The 14,033-nt window shown below is 58.7% G+C and overlaps 2 protein-coding genes across 3 annotated transcripts in view; both read left to right on the top strand.

Moving 5' to 3' along the window:
• The window catches only part of LOC147375063 (bone morphogenetic protein 8A-like), a 30,670-nt gene extending 17,881 nt beyond the window's left edge, over nucleotides 1-12,789 (top strand). Inside the window, exons 4-7 of one of the 2 annotated variants that reach the window (XM_086380763.1) lie at nucleotides 6,540-6,740; nucleotides 7,444-7,523; nucleotides 8,006-8,116; nucleotides 11,988-12,789. In XM_086380763.1, the coding sequence (XP_086236889.1) occupies nucleotides 6,540-6,740; nucleotides 7,444-7,523; nucleotides 8,006-8,116; nucleotides 11,988-12,137 (542 nt within the window). In that variant the 3' untranslated portion in view covers nucleotides 12,138-12,789. Of the gene's footprint in view, nucleotides 1-6,539; nucleotides 6,741-7,443; nucleotides 7,524-8,005; nucleotides 8,324-11,987 lie in introns of those variants that run through there. The other variant, XM_086380759.1, reaches the window with a different exon arrangement.
• On the top strand, nucleotides 431-2,457 carry OXCT2 (3-oxoacid CoA-transferase 2). The gene has a single exon (XM_086380754.1). The coding sequence runs from the start codon at nucleotides 703-705 to the stop codon at nucleotides 2,254-2,256; it is 1,554 nt and encodes a 517-aa protein (XP_086236880.1). The 5' UTR covers nucleotides 431-702; the 3' UTR covers nucleotides 2,257-2,457.
• Nucleotides 12,790-14,033: the final 1,244 nt, after the last annotated feature.

Raw genomic sequence — 14,033 nt, 5'->3', positions numbered from 1 at the left:
GACTCTGGGGGACGGAAGTGAAGTCAGAGAGGCCCCAGAGCCTCACAGGGTCGAGGTGGGAGCTGGGGTGGGGGAGCTTGTCCAGCGGCAGGGAACGGAGGCGGGTGCTTGGAGGAGGCGCTGGTGACAGGGCTGAGCCAGTGGCTCTTTTTAACAGGTTTGGTGTTGTTCTTGCCCGAGGTGGGGACAAACAGAGGAGGAGCAGGTTTGATGCAGGAAAGCAAGAGGTCTTCGGCGGGGCTGTCGTTGAGGCCCGGCTTGACGTCCGTGGAAATGTCGTTTCTGGACCGGGAGTGCTGGGGACACAGGTGTTGGAGCCCGTGCCCCAGAGGTGGAATTTTGGGGGGTGGGCTGCGACGGGAGTAGCGCGCCTGGGAGGAAGAGTGGCGATGGAGAGAGCAGGAGGCCGGCGCCCAGGCTTCCCGGGACGGACGTCGCCTCGGGGTCTCCGAGTCAGGCCCGGGATCCCTCTGGTCCTCCAGATGATCCAGGCGGTCCCGCCTCCCGCCTTCGCGGCCCGGGAAGCTCGGCCCCTCGGGCCCTCGGAGCGCGGAGACGGAGCGGAGCGGCGGGAACCGGGCGGGCGGGCGCATCACGGCTGGGCGCCCCCTGCTCTGTGACGCGCGGGCGGGGACGCGCTGTTGCCTCCTGTCCCCGCCTGTCCGCGCTGGGCCCGGAGCCCGAGCCGGAGCGGAGCGGACGATGGCGGCCCTGCGGCTCCTGGCGTCGGTGCTCGGGCGCCGGGTCCCCGCCGGCCGCTCGGGGCGCGCGCTGGCGAAGGGTGGCGCGTGCGGCTTCGCCTGCAGCGCCCGCGCGCACGTCAGGTTCTACACGGACCCGGTGAAGGCCGTGGGAGACATCACTGATGGCTCGAGGATCATGATCGGGGGCTTCGGGCTCTGCGGCATCCCGGAGAACCTGATAGGGGCGCTGCTGAAGACCCGCGTGAAGGACTTGACTGTGATCAGCAGCAACGTGGGGGTGGAGAGCTTCGGTCTCGGCCTTTTACTGGGGACCAAGCAGATCACCCGCATCATCTGCTCCTACCTGGGGGAGAACTCGCTCTGTGAGCACCAGTACCTGGCGGGTGAGCTGGAGCTAGAGATCACGCCCCAGGGCACCCTGGCCGAGCGCATCCGCGCAGGGGGCGCCGGTGTGCCCGCCTTCTACACCCCCACGGCCTACGGGACCTTGGTCCAGGAGGGAGGCGCACCCATCAGGTACTTACCAGACGGCCACATCGCCATCCTCAGCCAGCCCAGGGAGGTGAGGGAGTTCCATGGGCAGCACTACCTGCTGGAACATGCCATCACCGCTGATTTTGCTTTGGTGAAAGGGTGGAAGGCCGACTGGGCAGGAAATGTCATCTTCAGGGCCAGCGCCAGGAACTTCAACGTGCCCATGTGCAAAGCCGCCAGAACCTCCGTGGTGGAGGTTGAAGAAATTGTGGACGTGGGGTCCATTGCCCCAGAAGACATCCATGTTCCTAACATTTATGTAGATCGCATAATACAGGGGGGAAAATATGAGAAAAGAATTGAGCGTTTAACCGTCCGGGAAGAGGATGATGAAATTTGCACGTCTTCAGATAACATAAGGACACGGATCATCAAGCGGGCAGCTCTTGAATTTGAGGATGGCATGTATGCCAATCTGGGCATCGGCATCCCTCTTCTGGCCCCCAACTACATCAGCCCCAACATCACCGTGCACCTTCACAGTGAGAACGGGATCTTGGGCTTGGGTCCCTTTCCATTAAAAGAGGAGGTGGACGCGGACCTCATCAACGCGGGCAAGCAGACAGTCACCCTTCATCCCGGGGGCTCTTTTTTCTCTAGCGATGAATCATTTGCCATGATTCGAGGGGGGCACATCAACCTGACCTTGCTGGGAGCCATGCAGGTTTCCAAATACGGTGACCTGGCTAACTGGATGATACCCGGCAAGAAGGTGACAGGCATGGGGGGTGCGATGGATCTGGTGTCCAGTTCCAAGACGCGAGTGGTAGTCACCATGGAGCACTGCAACAAGGCCAACGAACCCAAGATCGTGGAGAAGTGCACCATGCCACTGACTGGGAAGCGGTGCGTGGACCGAATCATCACCGAGAAGGCCGTGTTTGACGTGCACAAGAAGACAGGGCTGACCCTGATGGAGCTCTGGGACGGCCTAACAGTGGAGGACATCAAAAAGAGCACGGGGAGCCCCTTTGCCATCTCCCCGAGCCTCAGACCCATGCAGCAGGTCAAAATGTAGCCCAAGAGTGAACCTCGGTCCCCGAGCGTGCGCTTCTGCCATCACCTCCCAGGACTGCATTCCAAGGAAGCCACAGTCACATTTGTGCTTTTCACCAGCATCTGGCCAGCTTTGTCCTGCCATCCCAGGCTGGCTGCCCCTGGATAGCCTAGGTTCTCTCAGGAGAGACGTGTCTTTAATTAAAAACCAGAGGAAAGCAAAGATGTTGACCTTGTATGTCCTGTGAATTCTGAGAAAGCTCTGCTCCCATCGCCCTCCTCACTGTCTGTGATATTTACGTTAAATTCTATGTGGTTTGAGATGATCCCACAGAAGGGGTTTCATTGAAGTGCCTGTTGGCATGAATGAATCATGAACCATAGGGAAAGTGATGGGGGAGGAACAAATCCACCCAGAGTCTGCGTCTGGAGTTTCCTAGAACCATGAAAACATACACACGTAAATGTGAATTTGTGATCAGGAGAAATGCTGTCTTAAAGAATGACTTTCTTTTCCTTTGGCCCCTTTGACTTTCCTTTTGGACCTTTCGTTTTGTCCCTAAGATTTGTTTTCATTGTAGCCTCACCTTCTCTTCCCACTATTTTTCTCCTTCTTGTAGCTAAGCATTTGTCTCTCGAAGGGAAGCAAGTACGTCTAGGCAGCCAGTAAACTGGTCATAGGGGCAACTGAAGGGGGAGAGACTGTGAGTGCCGATATTCTGCAGGGAGGGCTCCTCTGAATAAACAGTCCAGCCGTGTGCTTCCAAAGGCTTTGGCTTAGGATGGGAGGGATCTAGAAACCTGACAGATGGACTTCAGTGGGTTTTCTCATCTCAGATCGTCCAAATCAGACACTGGACCCTTCCGCTCTGTCACAGAGCCTAAACTGGCCTTTTGTTCATACTCCCTTGAAACTCAAGAGAGGCAGAGAGGTACTTCATCCCGAATCCACAGTCTCACAAGCTAAACAGAAAAAAATGTGTGTGTGTGTGTGTGTGTGTGTAGGGTTCAAACTCAGGCCTGCCATGGAACTCAGGCTTTCTCAGTGTGGCCCTAGGGCTGCACAGGAGCTCGTGGGTAAGAACACGAAGCTCCAGCTGGTCAAGGAAGGCCTTTCGGAGAGGCTTCCCTGGATCCTCACCCTGGTGGGAGGCCCAGATCCTGCAGTGGAGACGTTGCACTTGAAGGGACAGCCACGGGGTGTCAGGGGACCGTCAGCAGGTGGGCAGGGGATGGGCGTCACTGGGTGGACAGTGCAGCACCTTCCGGGGCTTCTGGAAACGAGGACCTGACTGCCCTGGCTGTCGGGAGAAGTCTTCCAGCAGCAGCCAGGACAGGCAGAGGTTTCCAGAAGCAGAGCAGTGAGAGGGCTGTTCAGCAGTAGGAAGAAGGAAAAGCGCTGAGTTCCTAGTTCTGGTGAAGGAACAACCCGTTGGGACAAAGGCGCCAGGTCACAGCTGGCTTCCCTCCCAGGGCCCCCAGGTGCCCGGACTGCCCTTCAACATGGCACAAGGGTGCCATCCATGGCAGCAGGCTGAGGAGGGCAGGGGCTTCAGGGAGGCTCAGGTGGCACCCAGGGCAGAAAGAGGCCTTGGGGAGGGATGGGAGCGACCTTGGCCTGGCCCAGGGGCAGGGGGATGAGTGCCCGGGGATGGGACGGGCAGGGGAGCTACCATGACACCCAGGCCCTGATGGGGGGGACTCAAACATGGGGGAGGCTGGACATGTCAGGGTTCCGCCTGGCCCAGAAGAGCAGCATCTTCATCCAGGTCTGCAGTAGGGGAGGGAAGGCCACAGTGTGGCCCCCATCTCTAGGCGTAGCCACACATCCTCGTCCCCTGCATAGGGACGGCGTGCCTGCTGGCTCTCTCACAGCTCAGGTCTAGAGCAGGGACTCTGGGCCCCAGAGGCTCCTGGAGTTCCTGCTCTGCTTTCTCGAAAGGGTCCTGCCAGAGCCAGGCAGCCTGGGCGCCACCACCTGGACAGTCCAGGCCTGCCCTGTGACCCCCCCTCTCTGTGCCCAGGAGACCCCAATACCAGAAAGTTGCACAGAGAGAAGCCTACAGTGGGCCCAGCCTTGGGTCATCCAAGGTCTCCCTGGCCCATCTATGGACAGGGCTCTCCAGGAACTCACAGGACAGGGGGCTGCACACACAGGCCCGGAGGGTGACTGGGCCGAGGTTGCCTGAGGTGTCCACTGGGGTGCTCCACTCCAGTGCCACGTAGCCAAGAGCTGTCCACCTGCCCACATCGCTCCATAGGCACCTCCTGGTGCCCTCAGGGCCTTTCCCTCTGGGGAGGGGCTGCTGTGTGTCTTGTGACTTAGCTTCTTCACAGGCCGGCTCTTCCTGTCACTCTCTCTTGTCGTGACCCAAACTCCCCGAATGGCTTCTCCCTGGGCCCCTTCAGTGTCAGCTCCTATCTCAGCAGAGTCATCTCTGCTGAGCCCTCTGATGGGCCCACTGCATGTTGTGGCAGGTGATGTCATAGGTCAAAGGTTAGTCTCTGGTCAGTTGGTTGTTGTCAACTCTGGCCCCTGGACTTGGGCGTGAAGCACAGCCGTGTAAGGGCTGACCTTTGAGGCGAGCTGTGTGTGGGGCAGGCAATGTCCTTGCCACGTCGTCTGCAGTGGAGATCATGAGACTGACCCGCTAATGTGTACATTTGCTTCATATCAACATGCCTGTGTGTGTTTGTGTGTACACACACATTTATGTGCACGTGTGTACATGCCTGTGCATCAGTGTTGCAACACTGGGGTGAAATGTACGTGGAAATGGGATGCTCCACCTTGTGTTTTAAGAAATGTGACAGTGAGCTTGTAGTCACATCCCTGTGGTTTAGTCTGAGAAAATCCCATCAGGAAAGGAAATGACATTTTCCCTTTATGGAAAAGGAAAAGACAGTCTCATCTTTATGACGAGAGCCAGGAAATAAGCTAAATGTCTTAAGATGAACTAACATCTAAATATTCAGATCTACTCAAAGGAATTTTATCTATTTGAAATGTTCGTAGTTGAGACTTAAGAACCGGGAAAATGTTTAGGTGGAAAAATTTGGGGAAAAATATGGACTTCTTTGTTATGCGGAAAATTTTTTTAAAAATTATTTTATTTTGGTCGTGTGGATCTCTGTTGCTGTGCATGGGCTTCCTCCGGTTGCGGCTAGCACAGCTGCTCTTTGTTGTGGTGCCTGAGTATCTCGCTGCGGTGGCTTCTCTTGTCTCAGAGCACAGGCTCTAGGCACACGGGCTTCAGCAGTTGCAGCTCTATGCTCACAATTTAACATGAAAAACGAAAGCCGAGAAAGAATGAAAATGGTGTATTGTAGTGCGGAAGGGGTTTTATATTTTTCCTAAGTTTCTTTACAGTTGTTTTTATATCACTTTGACAATTAAAAAACAAGAGGTCACTGGGAATACAAACAGGTACAGGAAGATAGTTTTATTGGTGGAGCTGACTTTTCCAGGGATAATCAGTGTGTTTTTCCTGTATCCTCAGGCTTTAAGCGGATGTGGGTAAAACTCCACTTTTACAAGCATCACTGCTTTGAGGCTAAAGCCCCAGTTGTGTCTCTGCCCTCAGGCTTTTCTCTTTCTTCCTTTTTAAACCACAAACCTGGTGGCTAAGAACATAAGTGGACAAGAACTTGGGCTCTGGGATTAGATGCTTGTGTTTGAACCCGACTCTGGGACTTGGGGTAAATGTCTCTGCCTGCTGAGCCTGGGGTCTCCTTCGGGGGCTTCAGGGGACATGAACACCCTATTCTTGGGTGGTGTCAGCAGAGCAAGCAGTGAGTCCGGGTCACCTCCCAGCCAGGAGCTGTAAATCCTACACTGACCCCCAGAAAGGATGGGGTGGGAGCTCGAGCCCCACGATGGAGGTGTGACCCTGCCTCTGACATCCCTGGCAGTGGGGCTCTGGGCCGTCACTGAGCAGCTCTGTTTCTGGGTGAAACAGAGCTTCACGGTCCAGGGTCACCGTGAAGACCGGCTGAGATCGTCACGTGAACGGACTGAAAGTTGTCCACCTGCGTGCCCTCAAACATCACTAATCCTCACCCTGTGCTGGCAAGGCCCCTCCCTCACCCCATAGAACTGCCTGCCCAGGCAGGAGGCAGGCTGAGGTGGGGAGGTTGAGGGGCTGGGGCTGGACTGGGGACTCGGGTCTTCAGAGGAGGAAACCCAGGCCCAGTGGGTCCCCCAAGGCCTCAGCCTCGAGCTCCTGGCCCGCCCAGAGAGGGCCCCGCTGTGTCCCCGCGCAGTGCCCACCCTCGAGTGACCCCTCTCTGCTCTCTCCATCTCAGGGCGCAGTGTGGATCCTGGCCTGGCCGGTCTGCTGGGGCGACAGGCTCCGCGCTCCAAACAGCCTTTCGTGGTCACCTTTTTCAGGGCGAGCCCCGGCCCGGGCCCCGCCCGAGCCCCTCGGGCAGTGAGGCCCCTGAAGAGGAGGCCGCAGAAAAGGACCAACGAGCTGCCGCCCCCGAACAAACTGCCGGGGATCTTCGGTGAGCCTGGGGATGGAGGCAGGAACGGAGCCCCTCTGGCCTCAGCGCTGTCAGGCCGACGGTCACCCCGCCGCCTTTCCTGACACCCTCTGCCCTGCCCCCTGCGGAGCGACCCCCCCACAGTCTCCGGGGCTCTGAGCATCCACCCTTGCTGCCCCTGCCACCCCAAAGTCCCTTCTCTGCCCTTGGGAATCAGCAGGCCTCGCCCTGGTCTCTGTCAGAACCAGGGGCCCCTGCAGGGTCCAGGTGTTTGTGTGAAGGTCACCCCACCAGGCTGAGCCCCGCAGGATCAAGGCCACCAGGGGCCCTTTCCTTCACGGGAGCCAGCCTTTGCTTGACCTTAATGGGAGCACATGTCCTGCGGAATGGGCATGGCAGGAGAGGTGGGGGAGGTCGGGGTGACTCCGGGGGGGAAGGAGGTGGGACCGCTGGATGGCCAAGGGCCCCCGGGGCTTTTACTGGATTATCAGGACCCCACAGGCTGAAAGTCAGGGGAGGCTGGGCTGAGTGTGAGGTGACTGCCACCAGAGGGAGCCATCGAAAGTTCTTGAACTGGGTCATGGCACCAGCAGAGCTGCAGACATGGGCTTTATGAGACCAAATGGGTTAGTTTCCCAGCATTTATTATTCAACAAACGTGCGCCTCATGGCGTCCCCCACCCTGGGAACAGCAGCCCAGCAAAGCCCTTGCGTGTCCCCGCAGATGACATCCACGGCTCCCACGGCCGGCAGGTGTGCCGTCGGCACGAGCTGTACGTGAGCTTCCAGGACCTGGGCTGGCTGGTGAGTTCTGACTCTCCTTTCCAAAATGACTGTCCCCACCTGTGTCCCAGGGGAGGTAGACCCACAGAGAACTTTGTCTTTATTTTCCTCTGTTTTCCAAGTTCTCTAAAGGGAGAAGGGAAAAGGGCTGTTTTGTAAAACCATGACTATGGAGACTGAGTCCTCAGCCATAAAATGTCCGAGCTGCAGCAGGGAAGCTGAGGCCAGGGTGGGCAGTGCCTCTGGCGGGGCTGTGACTGGGGGCAGCGGGGGAGGACGCAGCTGCGCGCTGACGGCGTGTGGAGGGGACGGAGCTCGTGTCCAGCTCTGTTCACCGAGGGACTTCAGTGGATGTCTGACCTGGAGGGGGTGGCACTCTGCCCCGGGAGGTGTCCTGAGGCTGAGGGAGGGAGGGGGCAGCCCTGAGTCATGCTGCGACAGGTGCTGGATGAAGGGCTGGGAGGGCACGTGGATGGGACTCACCTTCTCCCACTACCCCCCAGGACTGGGTCATCGCCCCCCAAGGCTACTCAGCCTATTACTGTGAAGGGGAGTGCTCCTTCCCGCTGGACTCCTGCATGAACGCCACCAACCACGCCATCCTGCAGTCCCTGGTCAGTACCGCGCCGCCTGCCCGGACACCTGGGGGAGGGGTTCGCCCTGGGGAGGGGGCGTGCAGCCAGGAGGTGACGGTGGACTGCTGTGTCAGGGAGCCTTCTTCACGTGGAAACCCAGCCTGCACGTGCCGTGAAATCCCACGGCCGTACAGAGACGGGTCCCTGTGTGGCCACTCTGTATGGAGACCCTGCGTCCCATGAACCTGAACAGCGTGCAGCAGGCTCTTGCTGACTGGTGTGCACACATACACACGTGTGCACTCCACATGCACATGGGGGACATTCACATCCATGGGGTGGGCCTGCCTGCTGGTGGTCAGAGGCACTGCACGTTCATGACCGGTGGGCATCCCACACGACTACCCGTGCCCCAGGTACACACATGTGCACCGCATTCACTGTCGAGTTTGGCCTCCTGGGGACACACACCCTGGGGGTCGGGCTGAGTTACACACGTGGAGGTTCTGTCCTCTCCCTGCACTAGAATCGTGGGCTGCCCTGTGCCCTTCTGGCTTTGGCTTCCCCTCCCGGTCCTCTCCTGTTGTTTTTCTTCCGGGTCCCTCTTGCTCTTTGTCTTTCTACAGATCTTCTGATGCCCTGGTGTCTGGGGTAACTTTAAATGCTGGAAGTTTCTAGTAGGAACATGGTTGAGGCTGCTTATTGCTAAGTGTTTGCAGTGGCTTGTGTGTGTGTGTGTGCTGAGGCTTATTTCTAGAACGTTGACCTGGGCACTCTAGTTAGAGGCTGTTCAAGGTGTTGCCAGAGTGAGAGTGAGTGAATTAAGAAAGCAGCCTGGACGCCTGGTAATGCCTCCTTTCCCAGTGGTTACGTGGGGTTTGCTGGACACCCCCTCCTCCAGGAGCCACCTTCCTTGCAGAATCTCAGGGGTGATGAGCGGTGTGTGGGCTTCTCTCTGCCCTGTGAGGGGGGCACAGGGTGATGACGGCGCTGCCCCTCCCAGGACTGGTTCCCTGGCTCTGCAGCGGCCCCGCCCCTCAGCCTCTGAGCTGTCAGTCAGCAGGAGGGAGCGCCAGCTCTGTGCTCGGTGCTGTCAAGGCAGCGGCTGCCCTCTGGGGAGGCTGTCAGTGAACACGAGAAGAAAGGACAGCCAACACCATGGGTCCCCTGAGGAGGGGAAGACTGGGGTGAGCTGGGTGGGCTCAAGGACCCTGGCTTGGAGGGGAGGAGGATGAAGGGAGATGATGTTGGGGGGAGGCAGGGCCTCTCCCATAGGCTCGGCAGGTGGTAGATTTAATCCCAAGTAAACTGAGGGGCTGGAGTAGATTTCAGAGAAGCAGGGCCTGATCTGGGCACTCTCTGGAAGCATCTCTGGCAGCTGCAGGAGGACAGACCATGGGGTCGAGGGTGGAGGAGGCAGGGAGGAGTGAGGAGCTGCTGTGGTCCCGACAGGAGGACCAGGCACCTGGTGGGGTGAGATGTGGACAGTGGAGGCAGGAGGGCAGGAGCCCAGGCCTCCAGGTGAGGCCCTCCTCCAGGACGAGGAGGGGGCAGCAAAGGTGTTGGGTGGAAGAACGGATTGGAGGGAATCAGCGGTTCTGCTTCCATCCCCATGTGTGTGAGGCCCTGCAGGACCCTACGTGAGAAGTTGAGGGTTGGGGGTGCAAGTCTGGAGTCTCCGAGTCGTGAGTGCAGAAGAGATTTTCTGGGGAGACAGTGGAGGTGGGAGAGACCTGGGGAGGAAGAGGAGCCTGGGTGGGAGGGAGGGGGTGAGATGGTGGTTGGGGTGTCCTGGGGCCGAAGAGGAGGAAGTGGGTCCCTCCAGCCTCACCCCCCACATTCCCCACACAGCAGCTAGAGGGTCGCACTAAAGCACAAATGTGACCACCTCCTTCTGGGTCAGGAACCCCCTCCCCGTGGCATCCCTTATCCCTGGGGAGAAGTCTGAGCCTTTGGCCTGTGACCCGGGGCCCCTCACTGGCCTACCCACCTCCTCAATGTCCCCCAGCCCATGTCCCAGTGCCCTCACCTCCCTCCTTTGACCAGGGTCTCCTCATCCGCCCCGGGCCAGGCCAGCTCCTGCTCGCCCTGCTGCCTTGTCTCTGGGTCCTTCCCAGCCAGCGTTGGTCTCCAGCGCTCATGCTCCCAGAGCGAGGACACTGCTGTATGTTGTGCTGCTCTTGGGTGTCCTGGGTGTTTGCTGGAATGTTCCCCCGTCTCCCCTCCTCCCCTGCTGAGGATGAGAGCAGGGACCATGTCTGGGACCCTTTTGTATTCTTAACCTGGGTAGGGTTGGCACAAGGCATGTGAAATTACATTTGTGTCGGAAGAGAGGAAAATACCATTGTACCCATTTGGCAGAGGAGAAAACAGAGGCCCTCAGATGCAGGACTATTTCCCAACGATGCACAGCCAATAAGTTACAGAGCCTCTGATTTGGTCTCCCACATGGCTCTAAAGTGAATTGAATGCAAAGGCAAATTAGGCTTCAGGTCAGTCTGTTTGGTGCAGATAGGGCAAAGACCGTCCTCTGTTGATCACGTGGTGAAGCCTGGTCCATGATGGACTTTCAGAACAGCTGCGCCCCTGTGGTGCTGACTCCTCTCTTGAGGGTCCCAACCCAGGAAAGGCCCTCCCAGGTTTCCAGCCACTTAGAGCCCCATAGGCGGCTGGCACAGGTGGGCAGTGTCGCCTGGTTTCTTTCATGTGGGCCTATGAAAGTGGAGCCCAGCCACCCCAGGTGGAGGCTGTGAAGTTGGGGAGCAGTGCTCTCACAGCCCAGTCTGGCCGGACATCCCCACAGAGGCCTCAGCTCCCCCTGGGGCCTCAGAGAGGCTCTGGGCCCTAAAGCAGCCTGGTGCCCGGCTGATGGTCCTGGCAGCAGGCTGGCTCCAAGCTGGGGCTCCCAGGACAAGGGCTGGGCTCTGGGGACCCCAGGCCAAGCTGCTGGACAGACCCCCCCCAACCCACCCCCTTCATCAGACGGCTTCATCCTGGTCCTGCTCATCGGCCTTGGTGAGGGCTGGGAGGTCCCCTGGATGGAAGCAGGTTCCCTTTTCTCTCAGGCCCCGACTGACTGAGGGTGCCTTCAAGGCCCATCCCTGTGGCGCCCTGATGAAGAGTCCAGTACGAACTGCAGCTCATCCTGCCCGAGTCTCTGCATAAATATTTGCGTGGAGGCTGCAGTAGCTTCCTCAGATGGACTGTTTTTAGGGGTAGAGCTGTTTGCAGGAGGGTAGCAGGGACTCCCGGCCCTCTCCCCGAGTCCGGTCCCAGCCTTGTGCAGGTGACTCGGCCCCTGTGCCCCCAGCGGTCATCCACCCAGAACAATCCCTGCCTGGAAGTTGTTACAAGGGTGGAGGTGCTTTGAGAAACAATGGTGTTGGACACCCCAAGGGTGAGCCTGAAGTCTGGGCATTGCGAGGTGTAAAAGGGACCTTCACCTGCTCGCAGCCTGGAGGGGCGGATGGACCAGAAACAGCTCAGGCGGCCAAGACCCGAGGCGGGGTGTTACAGAAGCGATCAGGGAAGAAGGAGGGGCAGAGGGGGTGGGGGAGGGGAGACAGTGTCGCAGCGGCGCCAGGCCGGCGCTGGCACAGGTGCGGGGGATCCGCAAGGTCAGGGTTCTCCCGTCTAAGGGGAGGGGCTGTGGCAGGAGCCCCCGGTGCTCAGTCTGGGCCTGAGGGCCTTGGGCAGGGCGGGCGTCAAGGGGGCGGGGCCGGGGCAGAGTTCAGGCCAGCACCTGCCCAGTGGGCTGTGGGGGGAGGGTGCGGGGGCGGGGAGGAGATGGAGCTGGGAAGGGGCCAGCGGCGGAGCCCCAGGCGGCAGGAGCTGGGCGCTGGGACGGGGGTCCCGGGAGGAGCCCGAGGTTCTCACGCCTCTGCCCGCTGCCCCCTCCCGCCCCCGTCAGGTGCACCTGCTGAAGCCGCACGCGGTCCCCAAGGCGTGCTGCGCGCCCACCAAGCTGAGCGCCACCTCCGTGCTCTACTACGACAGCAGCAACAACGTCATCCTGCGCAAGCACCGCAACATGGTGGTCCGCGCCTGCGGCTGCCACTGAGGCCCCAACTCCACCGGCCGGCCCTCCGCGGGGGCAGGGGCCCGGAGACCCCCAGCGCAGTCCCAGCTCAGGCAGAGACGCCCCCCCCCCCAGCGCCGTCCCAGCTCAGGCAGGGCAGCAGCGAGGCACCCTTCCCCTGCCCACATCCTGCCAGGGGCTGGTCCTCCCCAGGCCCTCTGCGCCATCACGTGCCTGATGGTCGTGGTGGAACTCTGCATGGTGGTCATCCAGCAGGGTTCTATCCCAGCTCCCTCCCCAGAGGCTCAGGCTGACTGTTCTTTGGGGTTGACAGAGTCCTGTCTGAGGACCTACTCTTGTCCATTGCTGGCGCAGCTTCGGGGGCTGTGGGGTGAACTGAGGCACCTTGAGCCCAGGATGGCCACCTCAGGCCCTTCACCATCCAGGACTGGGTTTGGGGATGTGCAGACAGGTCCTGGTCCATCCCCAGTTGCCTGACCCCCGCCCCCCTCCCCCCCCCCCCCCCCCCCCCGCGTGCAAAACTGGGCATTTCTGGGCACTCAGAGTGTGGAGTCATCCTGTTTTCTATATTTGTGGGTCTGAATGACCAATCTGTTGGCCACAAGGAGGCATGTGGGTCACCTCCAGAAAGAGCTGAATGAATAGCATGATTTAGGGCCAAGGCCAGTGTCAATTACCTTCCCTGTCTTCCTGCATTGATTTGTCTCTGCTGTCGGGGGAAGATGTGCCTTGCATGGACACTTTGGTGAAAAAAATTCTTGGGGGCTTTACAATCTATTAGTCACTGTGTTGAACCATCAGGAGTTCAGCTCTGTGAAAAAATTACCTTTTCGCTGAGCCCAGTATGGTGGCTACATCGGGTGGCCCAGGATGATAATGCCCAGCAAGGGTGACAAAGTTTCTCTTAACTTTCTGCACGGGAGTCATCAATAATCAACCTTGATATTTTTTCGTTTAACTCTGGAGAGAATTTCAGTGATCAGCACCAAACTCAAGTGGCCACCACCAACAGATTAGAGTTGGCATGTAGAGTGAAAACTGTCTGCCTTCTCCTGCTAAGGAGCAATTCACTGCACCCAGGGACAATGGGTGGCCTGTGGCCAGGCGTGGGGCGAGGGCAGGGCTGGTCAGCACCTGCCTGTGTCAAGTTGTCAAAAACAGACTGGTCACGCAAGTCTGCGTCACCCTGTGTACCCTGGAGTCCCGTCCTGTTCTTGGGGCCTGTGAGCCAAAGTAAAGGCCCCGGTCCCAGGGGAGTGACAGGTGGCAATTAGGCTGAGCTGGGTGGGGAGGTTCCCGGAAACCACTGTTCTCCTTGGAGAGGCCACCAGCAGCTGGAGTGTTTATTTGATTTCTGACTTGGTAAGCCTGTAATTTACCTGCTGAAGCAGACAGAACCCAGCTGTCCAAACCCCAAAATATCATTAAAAACAGATCCTGGGCCCACCCCAACCCATGGGCACAGCCCAGGATGACACCCCTGGAGTTCACTCTGTGCCGAGGGGCTCCAGGAGCACAGCAGGGGTGGAGGAGGGGGTTGGGCTGTGGGACAGCAGCCCCTCCACCTGGACCTGGGAAGGGCTCTGGGAGCCAGTGCACAGGAAGAGCCACTCTCCACGGACACAGGAAGGCGGTGAGCTCCCCAACAGTGTAGGGATCTAGGCTCTGGCTTACATGTTAGGGATGTGACTTTGTGACTTCCTCCTCTGGGCCTCATTTCCCATCTGTAATATGAAGCTTTTTGATCTGCAAAGGGCTTTCAGCCTAGGAAACTGTGTCTGCCAAGCTTTCTCACACTGAACCCAGAGGCAGCCCGGTAACCCTGAACGTGGAGCTCAGGTGGCCATCATGAATCAGAACTGGCACATAATGTGGAACCTATTTTTTATTCTAGTACTTACCTAAGAGTTTTCTCTT

The sequence above is a fragment of the Bos grunniens genome, chromosome 3, assembly GCF_055505025.1.
Source record: "Bos grunniens cultivar Pamir isolate PY7600 chromosome 3, Bosgru_T2T1.0, whole genome shotgun sequence".
In the NCBI taxonomy this organism is placed as follows: Eukaryota; Metazoa; Chordata; class Mammalia; order Artiodactyla; family Bovidae; genus Bos; species Bos grunniens.
This window is presented reverse-complemented; position numbering and strand designations above follow the sequence as displayed.

Coding starts and splice junctions, on each gene's coding strand:
- OXCT2 (XM_086380754.1), top strand. CDS start 703: ATGGCGGCCCTGCGGCTCCTGGCGTCGGTGCTCGGGCGCCGGGTCCCC.